This window comes from Ischnura elegans, chromosome 3 (assembly GCF_921293095.1).
Source record: "Ischnura elegans chromosome 3, ioIscEleg1.1, whole genome shotgun sequence".
NCBI classification, from domain to species: domain Eukaryota; kingdom Metazoa; phylum Arthropoda; class Insecta; order Odonata; family Coenagrionidae; genus Ischnura; species Ischnura elegans.
In genome coordinates this window covers 2,658,094-2,681,897 of record NC_060248.1, presented here as the reverse complement: position 1 = coordinate 2,681,897, position 23,804 = coordinate 2,658,094, and the positions used below count along the sequence as shown (strand labels likewise).

Sequence of the window (23,804 nt, the reverse complement as noted above, 5' to 3'; positions counted from 1 at the left end):
AATTCCGTTCCGCGGCATAGGCTGCCCTGCACCCTCTCTGGCAGGTTCACGAGTGGGAGATGACCTCTTGGCAACAGTTGGGCGATCCTTTTCTTGGTACCAACGAGTCTACCGTACAACTCCTACTCGTATCTAGCACCCTCTTTCTCTCTCTCAGGATCTGTCCACCCACTCCATCTCTCATGCCGTCTCCCACACTCCGCCTACCCTTAGGAGCGTTTTGATTACGTGGAAAAGCCAAAACAAAGAAGCCTTTTTTCTTGGGTAGACCACGTTATTTAGTCTTTAAGGGGAGAGATCACCAGGGGGGGAGAGGGGGGTCAGGGGGAAAAAAAAAAAGGAATGATGCACATGGGGAAACCACATTCTTCTTCTTCTTGACCGTCTGTCTGGCACGCTGAAGGAGGGAAGGGGAGAGAATTTCACATTTTTGTCGGGAAGAAAATGGGGAAACATCAAATGGGGACCCAAATGACTCATACCACACACTCAAAACCCTCTTACACTCACTCACACATACAGACGAACTTATATCTAACAAAAAAAACGGCCTTCCTTTACCGTCGCACTCACATCTCCCACGTCCAAATGTTATCGGGCAAACGGCACCGGTTACAATATAGAGCCATAACTGATGCTCTTCGGCAAAGTACACGAGAGGAACTAAAATGTGGTGCGGTTATTAAAACTTTATCGCAGTGTATATCCACCTAAATGTCGCTGCTTATGTGTGGAACTTCGTTAAAGTTCATTTTGTAACCGCTGGGACCAGGACTAGGTTCATAATTTTGTAAAAATGAAAATTTCGTAATAACATTTCTTTCACTCTAGCTTGGATAGGCCTTTTCATCGGGAACAATGATTTGCTTCGTACTAACATTGTCCGCATTAACTAGAGGCTACTGCATACGTACGAAGGTGACTCACAGAGGGTGCTCATCCTTTGGGGTCCCGCTCGCCCTCGGCATGGGTGGGGGAGGCAAAACAGCTGCTTTGGTATCTGGCCAAACTCCATTATCTGCACCTCCAGGGCGTGGCGCTCGCTCGGGTCTGCTATGGCGTCCAGGTCAAGTGCACCCTCATAGCACAAGTGGAAGAACACTGTGGAGAGAGAGAGGGAGAGAGAGTGTTTGAAAAGGGGTCGACCGTTTGGGCACGACAGGGCATCGGCCAAACCAACGCACTCACCATTGTCAGCCTTGACGGCCTCCTCCCCCCGCTGCTTGTACCCAAAGATGAGGTCAATCCAGAGGTGGAGCACCGAGGACACGTGCTCACTCTCCAGGGCGCTCCTCATCTTCCCCACAAAGTCCTTGGCGTCTGCAACAAAAGGGAGAGAGACACAATGCACAAGCTCTGTGGGATCAAAGGTCGACAGAGCCATAAAACATACATTGGACGAATGGGAAGGAGCTTCAAAGCCAGAGTATCGAGATATCAATTTAGACGCGATCTTATGGGATTTCAATTTCAGAGCTGGCAGACAGAACTAAAACTATTCAGACAGTGAGAAAAAAAACTGAATCGAATAATTATGGATAAACTTTAGTTTTTCTTTTGAATTTATATATCAACATAGTAAATGAATTAATTAATTTTGAAATTTTCCGACGCTCTGGCATATGTGACCTTGGCATTCGCTGCCATTTCTCCCTGAAAAATGGTCTAAGCTGGTCCCGATAAGAAATACCCTCATCGCCATTTCTTCGTGAGCAATATCAGTAGATGGGTGAAATTTGCAGGAGGCTCACATAGCACTATTCCCAATAGAGCATCACTGCCTAAATATGGAAATGTATTGATTTTTTTCATAATCTAATTGGTATCTAATATCCCATGCACCTTTGGTATGTAGATGGAGTTTATAATCATCATTAATGATAATGGCCATTGCTTCGGAAGGTGACCATTGCTCTGATGGAAAAATGCAAGTGAGCATAACTTGGTAGGTACAGTGAGTCCTCGTTTAACGTCACTTGCGTGGTTTTTTTTTGGAAAGGGGGGGAGATGTCACGGTCCCCATGACAATGAGATGAATGAGCAATGCGTGGGCAACAGACCGTTCAAGTTAGTAACTCGTGTCTCCTGCAACGTGGGATTGCGCCTCACCTCGTGGAGTTGCGAGAATAGAATGCATTTGAAGGTGGACACTATGGCCAAAACATGTCGAGAAAATGAAAACATGTAATACTAGAGTGACATAGTCAACTTTTCTACCTATTTGCTGCTCACAATTAAAAAAAAAAACAAGAGAAGAATAAGTCTGCCGTGGTACGGGAGGGCAAGCCATCAAAGCAAGAGTGCCCGAGGAATGCAGAACATGAAGAGTTGAAAGCTTAGCTGAGCTTTGTGCGGGTGGTTTTGCCAGCTTCAGCCTGTGGGAACTATACTGAGAAAGAGACCATGCTTAAGGCTTAAGTGGAGTGAGTACATAATATTTCAGTGATAGATTGAGAATCAACATCTTCAAGTGTTCAAAGGGAAGGTTGATTATACCAATTGAAAGCATGGAAGCGAAATCTCCCTTCATAATTACAGGTGATGCCTGCGGTGTAAACCCAAAGCTGTGGAACAAAGGACTCCGATCCTGGCGGAATACCTTAAGAAGTATTCCCTGCATGATATAACACACACAAAACAGAGCTCTTTTAAAACCTACTCTCGAACAAAACCCTTGCAGTACAGGATGTTTCTTGCAATGACGCTTCCAGAGGTAGGTAATGCACTATACAGTAAAACTTCGATTTTACGCACTTTGATTTTACATCAAGTCTCGTTTCTACGCAGCGACACTCAAGTCCGGCCGGAAAGCATAGGGAATTCCAATGGTGAAACTTCGATTTTACATCTTTTCTTGATTTTACGCAGTTTTTTCGATTTTGCGCAGCATAACCCCAGCCCCAAAGAGGCCGCTAATCTTGATTTTACGCAGTTGTCTTTCGACTTGTTTTGAAAATCCCGACTGGAGCAATATGAAGTTAGGTTATTTCAGCCCCCTCCAACTCGGCTGTTACGCCGCTGGTTGGCTGGCCCCAAAATCCTCCCACGTTATTCAATTTTTTTAGTTCGTTACAGAGTGGCGCTGCGAGCCTGTCGCGCGCCCAGTATCGCGTTGCTTTTACATTCATTTCAATGGTGAACCAGCGAAGCTCATCACTTGGAAGATGTGTTATATTGCTAAAAAGCTATTAAATTTGAAGATAGTTCGTGCATCGCGCTTTTGATATGTGTCTAATAATTCTACAAGATACAGGAAAACCAGGAAGGAATGCTGAGCTGAAAATAAAAGTTTTTTCAAAGCAGTGGTAAGTACTCAAAATGCGGTGGGTTACCGATGTTAGTTTTATGGCTCTGTTATCGTTAATTTGGTAATTTTTTCGTGGTTTTAGATCTCAGTGACCTCGTTTTTTATTTGAAAATATGTGTTATTCGCTAAGAATAAATTAGCGGTGCAAATAGATAGCGGAAATACTGCAGTATCTGCAATGGCGGCTTTGTTTACTCTTCCATGCATGCCCTTTCTCTTGTTTTTAAAGAGGATATGGCAAAGCTTCCGATATTTATTTACGGAAATTTTTATTTTTATCTTCGCGGGAAATCAATGGTTCATGTTTTTCACATAATACCGAAATAATATCATGCCATGTTGCCGTGGAGGCATAGTTCCATCAGTTTTTACTAATTGTGTTATTGTACTTAATTACAATTGCATAACCTCGGTGGTTTCGTAGCTCGCTTAGCAATTAATTGATGGCTTTAGATATTTAGTGAAGAATTTTGTGTCAGTACAGAAAGAGGAGGAAAAATATCGCTCCACCACGAATTGAAAACTTGTATTGTTTCATTCCTATTAGATACAGTTGTGCAGAGAATTTATGTTTTTATGATCATGGTGAAAGTGTTAATGTGCATCCTACTCTAGTTTTAGGACTTAATGACAGTGAAATTATAATGGTAGCTTCTGTTATCTGGTGGGATAAGATTTATGGCACCCTAGCGATAGTTATGCTTGCATCCATGCTCATTTTATGCAAGTATTGATGTTGTTTAGCGTACAATAATATACACGGACTAACGGTGATCCGCCTACGGATGTTGAAGTATAATTAATTTCATATTTTTTTTACTTTGTGGATTTGCTGCCATTGCAGTTTAGAAATTGTTGTAGTTGTAAACAAAGTGCAACAACAGTAATGTGGTCAGGATATTTTTTGCTGAAAAGGGGCAGGGGTTACTATCTGTAATAAAAAAGGAAGTCATGAGAATAGAGTAAATGGTGGTAATATTAAGAATTGAAAGGATGAATTTAGCTCTTGATATTTGCAATCAAAAATTTGGCCCCACCCTTTCATTATGATATTTTTCTCGTGCCTCAAAGCCTCACATTTTTTGTGTGGCATAACCTCGTGTAACGCCATTATTAGCTAACTGTGGAGATTTTTTGTGGTAAAAGTACTGTCATTCCACATTTATAACTGATACGACCTAGGATTGCAACTCATTTTTTAAATATATTTTTTTAAATTTTGCCTAATTTTGAAAAATTTCTATTTCTAGGCGGTCATTCATCTCCAGATCTTTTGGTGGAAGTGATACTGCCACAACCGTGGAAAACCCTCAAATCTTCATGAACTTCGAGATTTATTTACATTTTTCACACTTCCAACCTTTGCCCTTATCCTTTAAGCTCGCCTGTACAGTGTTAATGATAGTGCTTGTGCTTTCATGAATAAATGCATTTTAAATTTAACAACAATCACTTCCTTCAACTACCGTTCCCTTCCCTACCGTCCCCTTTTCCTTTACAGTATTTCTGTGACTTTCTTGGGTTAAGAATTTAGCAAGGTGTTTTTGTTGTGCCTAAAGTCTTAATTAGGGTTCTCAAACGTACATTTTCCATTTCAGAATAACCATTAAGTCTTAATCTAATCTTAATATGAGTCGTTATGTGTAGCTTTCAGTAATTAATTTTGGGCCAGTTATTCTCATTGCGGATCTTGTAATTTCTGAATCGGAGATAACCGTATCATCGTAGCTACCAGTTTAGGATTGCCTGTTTAAGGTGACCTAATGAGAGTTTAAAGGAGATTTCTGCAGCCAAAACTTGTTTCCCCATTCAGCATAATTGTGCTGGAGTTCCTTGGAGGAGGAAACGCCGACTCGATTGTCTGTATCGCCAATTTTTTTTTGGGGACCGATACCTTGATAATTATATGTCAGGCAGTATGCCGTTAGCGATAAATATATGATGATCAGGACGCAAATAACTTCTTTTTTACGAAGTAGAGCTAATAAAATACGACTGCTAGCAGACGACAACATCTCATTTTCAATTTCTTCTAAAGGCAATGTTTTTTGTACATGGACTTTCTGACTGGCTGTCAATGAAATTAAAAGGCTATTAAATTGCTTCTTAGTGTTCAATTCAGTTAAAGGCATTTTAAATTCGTTGTTCCAGCGATCAAGTATTATATTTGGTTCAATGCAATTTCGTAATGCTGGACGCGCAAACACCCACTAGCACCATCTATCGGCGATTCCCTCGCACGGAAGCTTTTGGGCCACCTAGCGGCCGGGAGTTGGAGGGGGCTGGGTTATTTATTCGTCTAAATGAGTTGCAAAAATGAATACAAGAACGGTTGAAATGACGTCGCGCTGTAGAGCGTGAAACTAAAAACATCGCAAATCTAATTATTGCTTCCCCCTACGACCTCTCACTAATATTTCAGGCTCCTTTACGAACGCGAATATCGCTCTTAGTTAAAATTTGCCGTAGAAGGATATCGAAACCCAAAATATACGGCTTTCGCCGTGTATGCGTGATTAAGACAGATGATCGCCGGAGATATTAACATTATCACCTTTCGTTTATTATTCGACTTATTGATCGCCGCTTTTTATAACATATTTAATGTAATTACAGTAGATGGTCGTTAATCCGGAACTATGAACTACGGAATAACTATCCCTAACGGAAGGTTTTCTAGAATTTTGCGAACACTATGTTTTCCTTCGCCCCAGCGAAATATAACGGCGAAATTGGCCGTTAAAAATCCTCCCGTGCCAACATTTTGGCTTCCAAGGTGATCCAAAAAAGATAGTCGTACTTCTAGTATGGACGTAAGTCGATGGTGATTCAACACGATGGTAAAAGCAGCATACGTTGTCTCATTCCGTGGGCTAACCCATGGCTAACCCCACATCTGCGGGACGAATGGAGGCGAGGGGAAGTTGATTGCGCGGCGCGCTTATTAGAGCTGATTCAACTTGTACCTCATTTTCAGTAGGTTTAAATGAAACCTGGTTGGAACTTGAATAGCTATTAGCTTAACTCCGATAGGTGGCAAGCGTTTATTTTTAACGGAACGGGAGTTAATGCCCTCGGAGAATAACTCGCGTCGTCAATCGTCATGCAATCATTGAAGTCAAATCAAGACGTGAGTGATAAGGCAGTCCCTTTAAACTCAGAAATGGCTTAGTACCATTAAATCGAAATACAAAAAGTGTCCGGTGTTGTTATCAGATGTGGGGAAGCAAAATATTACGTTAAGATGAGTCACACGGCCTGTGAGCCGAAGGTCCCGGCGCTGAATTCGCGGAAGAATGCCGACAGAGAAGCTATACCCGGTAGATTCTATCTACTAATGCTAAATTTTCATGGGAAAATGTTTTTTTAATACGTAAAAATTATAAAGAAGGAAGATTGTTCCGGACTATTAATATTTTTATACTCTGTGCTGGTGGCATGACGGTAGTTGCGCGGTTATTTAAATAGCTCACTTTAAAAAAGTGATCTAAACACCGGAAAAATCTGATTTTCCGAATATCCCGGGTCCTATGTGCTCCGTATTATCTTTGGTATGCTATTTGGAAGGAGGTAACTGATAGCTGGGGTCATTAGCGCCATGAAGTAAGGGCTGGGGGGATTGGAACCCTATTAGCCAGGTTGTAATGATAGGCCTTAAAGGGACGAGGGCTTAACGACCCATCTGCTGGACAGAGTGGTGCACTGGAAGTGCCCTCCACATTACTCTCAAGTAGGGATAGGGCCATCTCTGATAAGTTTCTGCTACTGCCAGGACTTGAACCCAGGCCCACCAGGTGTAAAGCCTTTGTGATGTATTAGCAAAATTTTGCTCCCTGTTAATGGGGTTAATTTGGATGACAATCCTTAGATATCTCATTTCTTCAATCTCTAATCTTTTTTTTGTATGCAGGTGGTTAAACGGATTTCCTGAAAACTACTTTAATTAGAATATTTTCGAAAATTAGCTTCTCTGCGAGCATTTAGTATCACCATTGCGATGTTTCTCCTGGGTAACAGAAGTAATCTTAGCGCCAGAAATGCTAGCAATTCTACCATGTTATTCAACCATGGGAAACATTGTTCAGGAATGCAATGTTGTTTCTCTCAAGGTAACACATCATCTGTGGTGGTGCTTGTGAGTAAATAAGATTATTAGGCTTCATTTTCTTGCCTCCAAATGAGTAACTGAATCCAGGAAACATATATCTGATACGATTGAAAAGGATTTCATGCTCTTTTACCGTAAAGCCTCACATATGAGACTTTTTCTGGATCCGGTTCTGGCTAAAATCAGAACTATACAAAAGTGTATGACTAAAAGTGTAAGGGTTCTAAAAAATAATGAGCAAGAGTTATCCTGAAAACTATACTTCTCCTCAATACCAACTCTTGATTTTACACACTTTGATTTCACACAGTGCCCATATTTCGGTCCCTCCAACTGCGTAAAATCAAAGTTTTACTGTATTGTAATGGTTCAAGCCCCATTACAATACATTTTACTCGGCGCATTTTCTTCCCTACCTGTTTACCCGCTCGTTCCACGACCTTTCCAAAACCCCACCCCCAAACCTGGCCCGTGGAGGAAGGCGTGGATGAGTAAGAGGGGATGAATGTGTTTTCGCCGATTTTTGTATGGTTGTGTGTGAGTGTGTGTGTGTGGGAGGAGGGGAGCTCGGGTTTTCCCTGAGTGAGTGGCGTATTACTCCTCCCTCCCTTCATTGTGCAGTACCCCCACCCCTAGTTGAGGTATGATAAAAAGGTGGTGCACGAAAGAGAACGAGAGAATTCCTAAGTGACTGTCGGGCGGAGCCTATGCCCAAAATCAGTGCGACGCACGGCAGGAGGAGACAAGGGGCCCAAATAGTTTCCAGAAAGATTGATCTGGAAGGAGAATCCCTTCCCCCGTCCGAAGGAGCAAAGGACCAGCTGAAGAGGACGCATTATCTCCGTTCCGGATGCAGCTTCCTCCAACAAGGGAGGAAGGAGTGCAGTAAATGGAACGAGAGAGTGTTGGATCCGACCTGGTCCAGACTCGGACTACGATAAAGTAAGATTGCAGCTATTCCCCCCCCAAAGCCCCCTTGTGTCTCCTGCCAAGCCAAGTTAAGACAAACAGTCACGGAACGCACCCGTTACATAAGTGAAAGTGAAATCAGTCACCAAGTACAATTAACGTTCGCACCCCAAATTTATATTCGACGGGATGGACTATCATTTACCTCCCCAGCCAAGAAATCACTGAATTTGTATCATATTTACGTGTTCACCACCGAACTTTTATTTGTTATCATCATTTTTCTATATTGATTTTCATCTAGAAACCAATTTATATTGTTGTTTTTTTTTTATTGTAATTTATCATCGATGTTTCATAAGTGGCTTTCACCAATTCATATTTCATTAGCGTATAAGAGGGTTCATTTTGTTTTTTTTTTGTCATATGCAATCTTATTTGTGTGAATTATATTTTGTTTAATTGAAAGTGTTTGAGAGAGTGTTTTTGTCCTGATTCCTCCACGGGTCACCCCATTAAAAATATCCTTCGTCCTTCCTTTCACCCCGTCTGATTTCCTTCCCGTAAATGCGTGTTGGACGAATGCATCAGCGCCCGAACGTCACCCATCAGTTTGAATCGGGGACCCCCCACCCGCAATCATCCTCACAGAAGGGGAATATTTTCTTTATTTATTTGAATTACGAGAAGTGAGTGGCATAGTTTTGTCCCGTAGGTCCCATGCGGGAGGGATCTTCGCGGATTTGTATTTTTTTTTATTTTTTGTGCGACGTCTCCCCCCGGTTCTATTGTGGTATCCGGGCGAGTCGGGGGTGGGACGCCACAAGTGGCGCCCGAACAGTAGGACCCGATTATTCTTTGTGTGGTGTAAATGTTCGAGTAAGTGGCGCTTTAGCTTTTGGAAACGAATGACTGAGGGTAATCATAGGGGCAAAATTTTGGCACATTTTTGGAAATTTAGATATTTAATACAATGGGTACTCGTAAGAAGGATCTGAAGTATATGGAAGGACGTGATATCGATGAAGTAGAGGTTATGGAGAACAGCGAGGAGGACGAGACGGTAGAGGAAAGCGCAGTTGGAGTTGAATCGACCGTTTGGTCAACTCCCACCTTTCATTCCATACTAAAAGTTAGGCCAGCCAACAAATATATTTTCAATGTGTCTTATGAACAATGCCATGATGTACCTATTCACCTAATTTCAATGGTCTACCTGAAATGCTTCTCAAGATACGATAATTTCTACATTTGCAACAAGATTCGAATCGAACCTTTGTTTATACTGCCCACTGACGTGAAAAATCCGCAAACCCATTGACATCACATCAAGGCATTGGTCATCCTCATTGGCGACGCATAACTGGAAACGAAAATGCTCATTGCTGATCCTGCCTGTAAATTTCATTCATTTGTACGTTGTAATCAGGGGCGCCGACTTACAAAAAATATTGGGGGGGCCCAAACCGGGGATCTTTCCCCGGGAAATTTTATAAGTAGTTAGTTTTAAGTTTTTTAAGCCTTTTAGAGGAGTCATATGATCAACATTAGAACACTGAGAACTCTAATCTCGATATCTGGACACGCCGGGGAAAATCGATAAGCCTGACACATTTTTTTCCTCACACCCATAACGAATTATTGAGGGGGCTCAGGCCCCCTCAAGCCCCATGGAGTCGGCGCCACTGGTGGTAATCAAGAATTACTTTAGCTTTTTTGATAGCTTTTTTCGTTCTTTCTGATTTCTTTCCAGTGTCAGTTATTTCTAAGGCATTGTGGTATGTTGTTAGTGCACGCACGTCTTCTCTCTGCATTTCTTCAGGGTTTTCTTCTGCGTCAGCTTGTTTATAGACAACAGTTTGGCTGGCTATCCTGCCAGCATCTTAAGGTCAAAGGTTCTAACATGCACATCTTTTTATCTTTCCATTTTCCAGCAGTGATTCCATTGCTATGTACAATTTTTGCCTCCCCATTCCTGTACTGTAATTTTTTAATTCTGCTGGCATATTTCTTCGATTTATTCTAACCGTGCCTATGGCATTAGTTATCTCACCAATTAGCTTAAGAAAGAGATCAGTTGATGTATACCAATTATCTAATGCCACAGTGTAACCCTTGCCAAAGTAAGGATACAAAAGTTCTAATACTATTGCTGCACTTGAAGGAATTTCCTTTGCACCTAGCGGTTTTATTCCAGTGTAAATAGAATACTGTAGGCAGTATCCTGGCGAGCTTTCACAAATCCTGTAGAACTTGATTCCAAATCGAGCAATTTACTTGGGTTATACTGGACATAGCAGAGCCTGCCACGAAATTTCATTAGGCTTTCATCCACAGCAAGATTTCTCATAGTCAATCACTGGAGCTATTTTTCTAAACCAATCATTTTTATCCACTTTTGAACTGTCAACAAAATGTAATAATATTGAAAACAACAAAAAATGTTTATACAGCATAACTGTTCTGAAAAAAGGTGTTTCTGTTACCTGGCATGAACTCGCAAACTAAGTATTATTGAAGGTTATTTTTTTTCACTTGTGCCATTAGCGCGCACAATGAAAAATAGGCCTGAATCTTATCCATTGTTGTTTCAAACTACCCTTTCGTAGGATCACTTTCCCTACTGCCGGAGTTCAAAGAGGCATTTGCTTAATTGTTCCCTGAAAGCACAAAGTTTGCAGAATACCATATGTAAACCAGATGTAGACATCTATAACTGGTATACAGCAAACCTCATGGTTTGCCTACATTTGGTCTACATCAGGTCTACATTCCGTCAACATTAGGGGCAAATGTCTCCCATTTTTGGTCAACTGGTAACTTATAATGGTATAATTTCGGTCTGGGGTTATACCAAATGTAGACGTCTATATTTGGTCTACATTAGGGGCAAATGTCACCCATTTATTATAATTTGGTTCGACGGTTACACCAAATGTAAACGAAATTTTTTTTAAAAAACATACATTTTATACTGCTAATCGTGATTTTCAACTGAAATGAATTTATGGCAATTTTGATGATTACCTTCGAAGAATTATCAATTATATCCATTATTAACATAGGATGCAATGCCTAACTGCTTACGAGCTGTGCTGTTGAATTTGTTAATGCCGCATTAGCAGCGCACTAGTTCGAAAAACCTTTTCTTATTACCCTTCCCTAGATTCTTTAGAAGCTCACACGGGATATTGTCCACACCTACTGCTTTCCTAGCCTTCATATCACGAAGTGCTCTCTCTATTTCCGAATCTAATATCCCCGGCTCAAGATTATCCTCCTCCACTGCACTTTCCTCCTCTAGAGTCAATCTCTCCAGCCTGTTTCTTCCATCATACAGATCCTCCACGTATTCCTTCCATCTACTCTGTACCCTTCTCGCTCGGTGACCAACTTCCCATTTTTAGCATTAATTTTAGACATGGCTTGTCCTCTGATACTTTACTTAACTTTGGCGTACAATGCACCTACTTCTCCATCCTTCTGGAAGTTTTCCATTTCCTCACACTGTCTTTTCCACCAAGCCTCCCTTGCCCACTTAGTTTCACGTTGTAATTGATTATTTAGTTCCCTATACATTCTTTTGCCCTGTTCTGTGTCCACGTTCTTCCACTTCCTCCTCTCCTCCATTTCTTTTACAATTGCCACTGTTACCTGAGGCCTTCTGCTGTCAACGTAGCCAATTGACTTCTCCGCCGCATTGGCTATTCCAGTTTTAATATTATCCCATCTTTCCTCAACAGTATTCGTACCTTCAATCTCCCGTGTACTAATTTCCACTAGTTCCTGATATTCTCTCCTCATACTGCCCTTCAGTGCTTCTACATTCCATTTCCTCACCCTCCTGGCTTTCATGAGTCTTTTGAGTCTTACGTTGCATTTCATAAGTACAGTAAACTCTTGATTTTACGAAGTCAGTGGGACCGGAAAATTGGAACTTCGTAAAATCGAGTTTCGTAAATTCAAACCCTTTTCATACGTCACGAAAAAATGTTCGCTTTTGTTTCTTCCGCCCTTTTGTGTTTTTAGTGGTTTTATTTAAATTTTTTCGGTGGTTATTCTCGGTATTATTCATAGAAAAGGCTTTTTGTTATCGATTTATACTCTGAAAGATCGTTAAATAATTATACCACCATCAAATTCCCATTTCTCGTTCAAACTTCAACATCAACGATCGCTTAAGAAATTCCCGACCAGTTTAGAAAACGTAATCAAACAATGAATTGCAAAGTTTATTATAAGAATTTAATGTTATAAATTTGTGGTTAGGAGCGAATAACAACAATTAAGTTCGCGTAAGATATATATTTATTCCCAGCACCCACGGAATTTTTGCGGCAGCCGGCCTAACCACCATTTATGTCGCCCTCCATCGCTCAGTGACGAGAAAAAAAAAAAGAAAAAAGAGGGCCTCCACCCGTTTCCAAAATAACCTTCGTAAGTTAATATTTCGAGTTACTGCGTATTTTCAGTTGAGTGTGCTATCTTTTCCATTAGTTATTTTCATTGAGATTCAGTTACGATTATAAATTACGGAGGATATGATTATCTTCTGGCGAATATTCGAAGTAAATTCTGTTTGAGTTCTCCGTCCGGTTACTGTGCTCCGTCATCTTAGCAGACATTGCTACGAAAGAGTTAATTCTTCATCAGGACCATATTCTTCATACCGGGTGTGAAGTGCTATGTTCATATAGTATTTCTCTCTTCTTTTATGGCGACAGGAGCAAGGTTCCAACCGGAAAACGACAGGAGAAGCATCTTCCATTATCAGAGAAATAAAGAGAGAAACGTTATTATCCCATTGATTGTTTTCCTACAAGAGATCTCGACCTCGATGTTTCATCATTTCTCAACGTGTGTTAAGTATTGGTTCACTTGCGTGAATTCCCAAAAATGACACGCAAAAACCTGTACATTCACCTCATTTAGTTTTCGTGTCCCTTTCTCCGCCCTATTGAAAGTTATGCAAAGAGTCATTGACATAGAGAAAAGATTTTCTTAGCTTTGGCACTAAAAAATAGTCGCGCCATAGTCGCAAATAAATATAGTGAGGAAAGAGCAAAGAAAATAATTTCAATTGAAACGTCAGCAGAGAAGAAGAGAGACAATTATAAGCGCGGCACCATTTCCCCAACAGTGGAAGATACTTCTTCAGCCTCTCTCCGGTTAATAACTTCCCCCCGTTGCAGGTAAAGATGAACCATGCCCTTCTCCACAATCGGGGAACGTTCCCAGTAGGTGGGGTGAATGAGAGTGGGATGGGGATTGCCTGAGGAAAGAAGCGGTCAGCATATGGTGGGGTGAAGGGGGCAGGAGAAAGAAGGGTGGGGAAAGGGCCTTCAGCTCTGCCTCAGTTTACGTTTGGGGGGCGTATTTTTCTACGACGCACTCAATCTCCGTAACCTTAGGGGGGGGAGTGAATGGGCAATGCTGGGGAAGGAGGGGTTTGGGATGCGTAAGGTGGGTGTCAGCAAGATCAGCGGAAGGCCGCGGGAGGAAGTCAACTAAGACTTTGGAAAGAAAGATCTCTCGGCATGGGAAAACGGGGAGACGCGCGAGAAGAAAGTTCATGGTTAGAGTTAGAAGTGCGTCTTCATTACGAGTAGCCTGAAAAATAAGTTTGTGGTTAATAGAGCCCAATACTTAAGATATTTAAGTTGTTTACTTAGGAAGGCTATTGTATACACGAAAAGATACTGCTTAAAAAAAACTGCAGAAGAAGGGCAAAAAGAAAATTTTTTTTTTCTTTTTGCCCTTCTCCATCGCCGCTTCCACCATGGTTTCTCACTTGCATAAATGGGAATTAAATTGGGTATCTAAATCGTTAGCCAGATCAAAATATCTTAATGTTTGGAGGGCAGCATGTACTTCTTTTTTATTTGGTGAAATTACTTCCTCACTTTCATCTTCATCGTCACTGCTACTCTGACTAGTCCCGGCCGCTGCTTCTTCCGACGTATGAGCCGGCGTCCCATTGTCGCAAGCCCGGAGATCTCGTCAAGGGCAATATAATCGTTTGATGTTGCGCGCTGTGCTCTTCCTGCTTTTTCCAAGAATTTTTCAAAATCATCTTTTAAGCCTCGAATCTCCTCCGCGATTTTATCCGCTGCAGCTTCCTGAAGGTATAACGTAACGAATCAACTATAGCCGTGATATTATAGCAGTAGAATTACTGGTAGGCTAGTTGTATCAATTACCAGCCTCGAGAACATCCTCATGATGCGCTATCAAGGGGAATCCGGCCGATTTCCAGCAATTTGCGATTGTAGTGGAGGAAATAAAGTACGTCTTTGAACCATGTTCCTGCTATGAAAAATGACAATTTTATTAACTTGGCCATTTTAGCACAGTTAACTAAATCGCTATTTCTGATGAACTGAATAGTTGAGGCCTTTACTTTGTAGAATTCCATATTTAATGTTTGGAAGGAAATTTCTTAGCTTTTCTACAAAAACACACACTTTATTGCCGACTAGTTTCGGTTACACTGTACCATTTTCAAGACTAGTGACTAGTGACTAGTCTTGAAAATGGTACAGTGTACCCGAAACTAGTCGGCAATAAAGTGTGTGTTTTTGTGGAAAAGCTAAGAAATTTCCTTCCAAACATTATATATCGCTATTTCTCATCGCAGAAACACGGTTCAGAGACGTACTTGAATGTCTGATTGGCAGGACTGCAATGCAAACAATAATTTTTGATGATGGCATTGATTGATAGATTTTCAAAATGCAGTCAGAGCGGTCACTTTTGGGGAGAAAGGCTCTCAAGGTCGAAGAGAGGGGCCAGCGAGGGTGAGCTCGTCGAGGAAAGGGTCCCCGATTAGGGTCCCTTCAAAGTGCTTCGGCGAAAAGTAGTCTTCGAAGTACGTTCACAGCAGCCTGCCTTGCGAACGTACCAGGTACGTTCACAGCAGTGCAAAGGGTTAATTAGGGGTGTACGAAATACCCCGCGCGACCTTCCTAACATGTTAAACTTCGAAGTATTGTCGATGCGATGTTTACGAATAGGCACGTAAATAGGGGCATTATGTCAGTCGCGATATTTTACTTAACTCCTACTTCCCCCAATTTCCCACCGTGAGGTTTTAGGCAAACACTTTCTCTCCAAAGTTGCACTATCATTTACGATTTCACACTTTTGATGAACCACAGTTGGAAGTGCTGATTTTCTTAGCTACATACGCCGGCGTAACTAGTTTTTTTGACAAATATTTCGCCATAGTTCGTATAAACGAATGCCTTTTGCTCCTGGGGACAGATCCGGAGTTCGTAAATTCAAAACATTTCGTAAAATCGAAACTTCGTATAATCGAATAGCACCATGTATTTACCATAGGCTTTTCGCCGGGACCGCACTATCACTTCGTATAATCGAAAACTTCGTAAAATCCTGCTTTGTATAATCGAGAGTTTACTGTAATAGGTTGTGGTCTGAATCCACATCTGCTGCTGGGAAACTGCGTATTTCATGCTATTCCTAAACCTCTGTCTTACCATAATGTAGTCTATTTGATATCTCCCCACATCCCCTGGACTTTTCCACGTGTACCTTCGCCCTTTATGATGATTGAACCACATGTTTGTGATGAATAACTTCTTTCTCTTGCAAAATTCTGCTGCTTTCTCACCCCTGTCGTTCCGAATTCCTAATCCAAATTCTCCTATTTCGTTTCCATCCCTCCCTTCCCCGACTGAAGCGTTCCAGTCCTCCATCACTACCAGATTTTTCTTACCCGCTGTGTGTCTAATTATTTCCTCGAGCTGTTCATACACCTCATCTACTTCTTCCTCCCTATGATTGTTAGTGGGCATGTAAACTTGGACCACCAAGAGGTTGGTGGGCCACGCCTCAATTTCTACCACCAGAATCCTATCGCTTACCTGGTCTATGCCTACCACACGCTTACCCAACTTCCCGTTTAATACTAAAGCTACCCGTCGCTGGCTTTCTTCCCCTCCACTATATATAACCCTATACCCATCACTCCAATAGTCCCCCCCATCCCTCCACCTCACCTCGCATAATCCTAAGATATCTATCCCCCCTTTATCCATTTCCCTTTTGATATTTTATAACATCCCCACCCTCATCATAGTCCTCACATTCTACGTCCCTACATTTATAGCCGACTTCTTCTTCCCCACCTTCTTGGTATTCTTATCTTCCTTCTTCATTGCTGCTGCTGCTGATGATGATGATAAGTCTGTGCAAGGATTTCACATGTTAATGACCCCGAGGACCTTGCCGACCTCGCTGCCGTGCCCGACACCCGCCCTTTGCGGACGGGTCCCGGGCGATGAGATTCCGAGGCTCATTTGGTTGTACTCCATGTGTTCAGGGAAGAGATAGTTGGTAGGGTTTCCCACTTCCATTCCAACAGTGTTTTTCACGTGACACCATCACGTGGACTACCTTTCGTCTAGCTCCTACCCTTCGACCTATCTGGCATGGGTGGCCCTACCGGGAATAATTTAGAATTAATCCCACCAGTGCAGCTCTAGCGGTAATAGGAACGCACAAGCCTTTCCACCGCGACTAGGTTGTAGCCCAAGGGAAAGGGTCTGGCCAAAATCACATGCAAAACATTTCACCTTGTCCACCTTTTTTTGGAGTTGCGCCACAGACCTGCATCTATTCCAAGCTGATCACCAAAAGAACGTTTCGCTCACCTCTAGCCCAGGGGGGCAGCTCAACGTCGCCCACAGGGGAGCCATCGTGCCTGCGACCAAAGTCAATGCTGTACACATTGTTGCAGAAGTCGCCTCCACCGCCGTCCACGTCAAAGAACTCGGGCGTCAGCTCCTTGAAATCCGCCATGTTGGTGAGTACGTTCCTCCACACGTCGGCCACACTACAATGCCAGGGGGAAACACAAATGTCATCATCCATCTCACCACGACCCAATACTTAGAGAGAAAAACACATGCATACTTGAAAACAACCATTTTTCTTGAGAGGAAAGTTAAGTAGTACAACAAAATACAGAAAAAACATGAATTTAGAATAGATTTCTGTGGAAAATGAAAATTTTTCCATTATGAAAAGCATTAAAATCAGATTAAAACCCTCTTCGTAGTATGAACCTTGTTTTTCAAAAATTTCCCCCAACAAAATCCCTGACTGATGCCTACATCAAATGGACGCATCCTCAATGTGGTATGGCTTCCTTAAGGACAAGGAGTTGAGACTGATGGATTTCAGTGTAAACAGTATTCTATCAGTTAATGTAGGTTAACATGAGGCATTGTGAGAATAACCCTCGTCCTTCCCCAGCCACATTCAAACTCTTCCTTAAATTCAAATAACAAAATTTCTAGTTGATACATAAATTGCACATTAAACTGCTCTGATCATACATGTATGTACATCAGTTAACAAATCAATTCCTCAACCAGCCTCAACCTGCGCTAAAGCCGCGCAAAGCGGTATGTGTAATATTTCTCTCTCAACCGGTTGTGGCTTCTTGGAAGTCCTTTCTCCCTCGCGTTGCCATCCTTGATGGACCGCGAGGGCCTAACACCTAGTACCATGAGCCTCGGTATAATTGCCATGGGAATTAAAGAACCTGGGTAGCGTCTACGCAGTGGCCCGGAAAGCCAAAGGTCCGTGGTTCGATTCCCAGTCCAGGGGAATTTTTTCTCATGGCAATTGTTGTATATTTGTATGCTATTGTAACAATTATCTTGGAACACATAATACCAATGGTGTAAATATGGATCTAAAAGGGTCGATATGGTTTCCTTCAGCAGTGTATATTTCTAAGTTGCAAATATAACCACTTTCGCTATCACACACCATTCGCACCAATAATCTGTACTTCACCAATTTTTTCTGATGGATATTTCTCCGTCCTATACCCCACTATCTTCTCTTGCCTGTGTTTCATCATTCCCGCTGCTAGCCTTGCAGCTGAAACCATACTCGTCTGGGGAGCAATGTTTCAATTTCTTCCCAGTTCCACACCCCCTGCAGACCACCCCCATTCCAGCTCAGTCACAGACCACACATTTTCACCTGGGTACTAAGATGCACTGCATATTCTTGGATCAGAAGTAGCAAGAAATCAAAGCTGCATTATTGCACCAGAGATTGGTAAAATGAAATCTGTCATCGTATGCATAAAAAATTATAAGAAAAAGACATTATAGATAAGCATGAAAAATAAAAAAATGCAAACTAAAAACTAAAAAAAATGCCTAAACTTACAACCTGTAACCTTATAAATCAACTCTATAAATAAAAAATGTGAAATAGTTAGAAAATTCGTTTGGATTAGAATATTCGTTGACCAGTATCACAGACCCAACCCAACAGAAGCTGCAGCCAATGAATCGTATGCATTTCAATGCACCAGATGGGCAAATCACAATTACTCACCTGTTAAACATTCGATCTGGGTGGTCAAAGCGCCCGTTTTGCAAGCACAGCATGTAATGAGGATACTTGCGCACCAGGTAGAACAATACAAACCCAGGCGCAGAGTAGTGGGAGCCGTACAAGAACTTGGGAGGGGGCATCTCATCGTAGCGCTCCTGAAAGTGCAAGGAAAAAAAATAGACTTGAAACCTAGATGACACAACAAATCCAGTACAAATGTGGGAATCTTAAGGGAGAGACTACTATACTAACACACTCATAGACTTTGTTGCCAACCACTTGTCCTTCTCTAAAAATGGCCATGTAGACTCTGCAATTCAACACTTCGAGCAGCCTCCAACTTTTACGGGAACGTATTTTTAAACAATACTCTTACTCTTATCGCCGGAGTGGGAAGAGTAAGAGTTGTGTCTCCACCTCCTATTCGCAGTCAAGAACGTTCGTACAGCAACACCCAACTCTTCCTTTTCAAAACAGTGGGTGTTGAGTTGATCGCTGAAATTCTCATATCTGAATCATGCTTAGTGTGATGTTTGCTGCCCACAGTTCATCGCGGCAGGAGGCCGGAAGACATCAACAAAAAGAAGGATCACTTTCATCAATGAAAATGGAGGACAATATGATTGTCCGACTTTCAAGGGAAGAGATGAAGTTCTTGGTTGGCATCATAAATAGACATCAAGAGGTGTTGGAGAGCAAGAAGATGGATGCATTATCGAATGCGAAAAAGGGGAGAGCCTGGTTGGATGTGCAGGACGAATTTAATTCGAATGAATTCGTTCGGAAGGTAAGTAACTTAGGAAGTATGATGGTGATAAATGCATTTTTTGATTGTTGAAAAGATGTTTGTTTCAATAATGAAAAATAGTTGCGGATTAATCACTAACTATTTAACAAAGTCATTATTTTTAAACTATCGAGGAATTCGGAGACATTTTCACAATGAGCCATTCAGCAATTGCAGCCTTCCAATGCAGGCAGCAGTTTGCAAGACCGCTTGCTCACTTTCAACAAAAATCTAACATAACCCGTGTAACTCTGTTGGTAACATGTACGTATCCTAAGTTGCTGGCAATCATTCATTATCATTGGTTTTGGGGTTTAAAAACAGGTGATAAATCTTTGAAGTTTAATTAATTAATCGTAGAGGGCGTAACTTGGTGGAAATCACGAATACAAGGATCAAGAACTTTGCTATTTCCACATAATATTTTATTAGCACCGACCATGGTTTCGTTACAGGGTAACATTATCAAGGTGAAGATTCAGGTAAATTGACCGTATATATATAGCAGGAGCCGTAGGTTAGAGGGAGGTAAGGGTTGGGGTTGGAGGTGGGTTTGGCGTCACTGTTGGTGGGGTGGGTGGGGGGGTGGATGAGTAAGGGGGAAAGTGGAGGAGGGGGGAGCGAGAACCCACCTTACCCTTCTCGCTCCCCCCCTCCTCCACTTTCCCCCGTACTCATCCACCCCGCCACCCACCCCACCTACAGTGACGCCAAACCCAGCTCCAACCCCAACCCTTACCTCCCTCTAACCTACGGCTCCTGCTATATATATACGGTCAATTTACCTGAATCTTCACCTTGATAATGTTACTCTGTAACGAAACCATGGTCGGTGCTAATAAAATATTATGTGGAAATAGCAAAGTTCTTGATCCTTGTCTTTGAAGTTTGTTTTCCATTCTTTGCTGAAATCCTTTTAAAGTGCATTTTGGTGGTAGATTGCAAAGAACCTTCGTGATTATGTTGCGGCCAGAGATTTTCCATGAAGCGTATTTCCCTTCATTTTCCATACAAGATGAGATGTGATTCGCGTCGTGCAATACAAGTAAATCTTTTTTACTATGCCGAAATGAAAAGCTTCACAACAAAAATTCCAAGTTGATGGAATGTTAATGGAATTATTGTTGTGAAGCTTTTGGTTTCGGCAGGGTAGCGGTAACAATTACAACAACTCTGCAATGGTGGTGGATTAGCTGTAATTGTTATTTCGTGGCAAGGTAAGGAAATTTGTGAATATACGTAGCATTATCAATTGTGGCTGTAGTGATGGGTATTTATTTTTAGCTTGGTTACAAGTCCAGTGACTTACTTTGGGTCATAATCCTCAATCTACCGGATAATTTTTCTACCTCACAGCATACTGCAAAGCAATAGAGGAAGAGTCGGGGTAATATTAAGATGAGGAAACAGAAAGAGCTGGCAAATGAAAGGCAGGAGAGGATGAAGAGTGGTGGCGGACCAATGCTGTCCACCAGCAAGGAAGATTTGCCCCCAGAGATGGAAATAGACGTCCGTCTCCTACTCTCTGCTGAATGCTGGGGACTGTGATGCGTTGGCGCTCCCTAGTGTTTCCCCGGTGGGTAGGGATGGGACCCTCGCTTGTTTGCTTCATCTCAACATTTTGCGATATCAGGCAAGTTGATTAAAAATAGCAGATATGTACCTATCATTAGTGAAAAGAGTTCCTTAGTGTCACACTGAGATTACTGTGTAAGCATGTGTAAGAGGCGCACCCCCCTATTTTGAGCATCGAAGCTATAAAGAAAAAAATTTTGCTGCATTCGTGCGGTGTTGCAGACGTATGCCTGGAATTTCGACAGTTATAGAAATTTCCTCTTTCAATGCTAATTGGAAGAGGAATTTTTGATAACTGTGGCAGTAATGGCAGCATAAGAGGGAGTAGAAAGAGTTCAATGCTAATTTAAAGAGGTATTTTTAATAACTGCGGCGGTAATAGCAGTATAAGAGGGAGTAGAAAGAGTTCCGATCCTCTCTTCGCACATGCCGTTGCTCTACGATGCTATTCCTACTCACGAACAATTTTGTTTAAAAGCTCTTGCAGGAGTATTGCAATAGAATTGCAGCCGTGGAAAATTTTAAGGTAAAACATGACAGGCACATAGCATGAACCTTTCAAAGAGATTGGGCAACAATCAGGGCAATCTCAGCACCGTAGGATAATAACCATGTCATAGATTTAACGGAACCACACTCGGCCCTCCATCAGCTAATGCCTCTGCCGTTTTTTTCCCTTTCCAAGACCCCACAGGAAAATATCAAGTTACAGGGGAACAATGGAAACGTGTTTCATCCTTACCCAATCTCACCAACTGACCTTTTTCGGTCTCAGGTTCAATTCTCCTAGTTTCTGGAGGCCAAATGCTAGGTGAGTCACTTACTGAGCTTGAAGATATCTCGATATCTTTCAGCAATTGTATGACACGCACGAGGTTCTAAAAAGAATGAGACCTAACGCAACGTATATCTGACAGCATTTAAGTTTTTTAAGCTCTAATGGTTTGGTACAAAGCTTTATAGTTAAAACAAGGCTACTAATATTCAACAAAGTCCAAACAGCACAATTTTGGAAGAAACAAGCGTAGCATAAGCGCATTCAAACAAGACAAGATGGACTGGAAACTTGAGGCAATGACGTCACATGCAAGATCGGACGTGTTCTTCCCTTGCTCCTTCGCTCATAGCTTCGTAGCTTGAAATACGGAGGGGAGGGAGCGCACTCCTTCCCCTCGACCACTCCTTCAGCCCTCTTCACTTATAAGCATTTCTGATTTCTTCCATCCACAATTTAGTCCAACAATGAACACACTCGTTCGAATTTTTTAAAGCGCAGCTTTTGACACCAATATAATTTTCAGTTGCAAAAATCCTCATATTAGTGTGTGAAGATGATTTTTGAAAAATCAGGTCCTCAGCATAATGGAAATTGCTCGGCAAGACAGATGTTGACTATTAACCAGGTATGTCCTTCAAAGCTACGCGTTTCTCTACGTTTGATATGCAATTACTATTTGCAGTGTAAATGCTGCCCACTTTTTAGCGTGCCCTCTGGAGCAAAAAACCCCATGAGATCTTTTCCATGTTCACCCCTGGGGTACCGACGTGACGGCGCGATGCATTCAAGAAAAGCAAGCAGGAGCAGTTTCAAAATACTTCACTAAGGGAGAAACTCCCCTGCCTGCCGCTTGCTTTTGACCCAGGGTTTCAGATGACTGACTCACGCTGAAAACCAAGGCCACTCAGTTCCCCTTGGACTTGCCACCGGTGAAGGGAAGGTGGGGAAGATAAGAAGTTTGTATAAGAGACGCACCCCCATTTTTGGCTTGCAATTTCTGGGAAAAAAAGGTGCGCCTCTTACATGCGCTTATACGGTATTATCAATTAAAGAAGTATCTCATGATATCTGTCAGTCAAAAAATATTAAAGGTGTACAGTATCATGATTTTGTATAAAAGAATACAACTTCGTTAAAGAAAAATTGACCTGCATCATACTAGCCTTTGTGTATTATGTGGTTATTTTTCTGCAACTTTTGCAAAATGTCATTGCTTATCAAATCTAATCATCATGACTAACTGATTGACATAATGATTAAGGTGAGTTACTTGATGCCATTTCCAGGAATTATGAGATGTTTTTCATTAATCAATGGTATACTTTCTTATTTTTCCTCTGACTTCTCTCTTCTGACCTTCCCTCCCACTGACCAACCACCGAGAGGAAGTATATATACCCTCCGAGGAGGCAATACGCAGGGACTCTATAAAAATACAAAAAGGGTAAAATTAACCAGTCAGTGCATAAGGCATAAATTAGCCCAAAAGGTGTCTAACAATGACTTTCATCGGTTGATATTACACCTTTATTGGATTGAAATATTAGTAATGTGCGCATAATTTAAAAAAGAATACATAAGACCAAATGCAACGCATTTCTGACTTTATTATAGCATTTTACTCAAGGAAATAAATGTCAAAATACGACAGAGACTTAGCATTCTGGCGAAACTCGATATCCTCGCAGGTGAGCTTCTCGGAAGTTGATGCAGTATATTTTTCCGAAAACATATATCGAATTACAATATATGAGTTATGGTATAAATCTCGACTATCACAGTCACAGACAAAGGGATATTTTCTCAGGATATTTGGTTTCTCCCTGATACCAATTCCAATTCATCTGCTTATCTCATGAGAACTTCCAAAGATGGCCTGAAAATAATTGAAGAAAATCCAGTGGAGAAGCGAGTGTATTTTGAAAAATGCCTCGGATTGTCCGCTAGCACTTGACAG

General features: G+C 41.7%; 1 protein-coding gene across 1 annotated transcript in view; it reads right to left on the bottom strand.

Moving 5' to 3' along the window:
• The window catches only part of LOC124155329 (protein FAN-like), a 117,792-nt gene that overhangs the window by 31,289 nt on the left and 62,699 nt on the right, over positions 1–23,804 (bottom strand). The window contains exons 8-11 of the mRNA XM_046529056.1: positions 18,708–18,862; positions 17,000–17,181; positions 1,189–1,320; positions 928–1,101 (exon numbers count right to left, since the gene is read on the bottom strand). Coding sequence (XP_046385012.1) covers positions 928–1,101; positions 1,189–1,320; positions 17,000–17,181; positions 18,708–18,862 — 643 coding nt within the window. The remainder of the gene's footprint in view (positions 1–927; positions 1,102–1,188; positions 1,321–16,999; positions 17,182–18,707; positions 18,863–23,804) is intronic.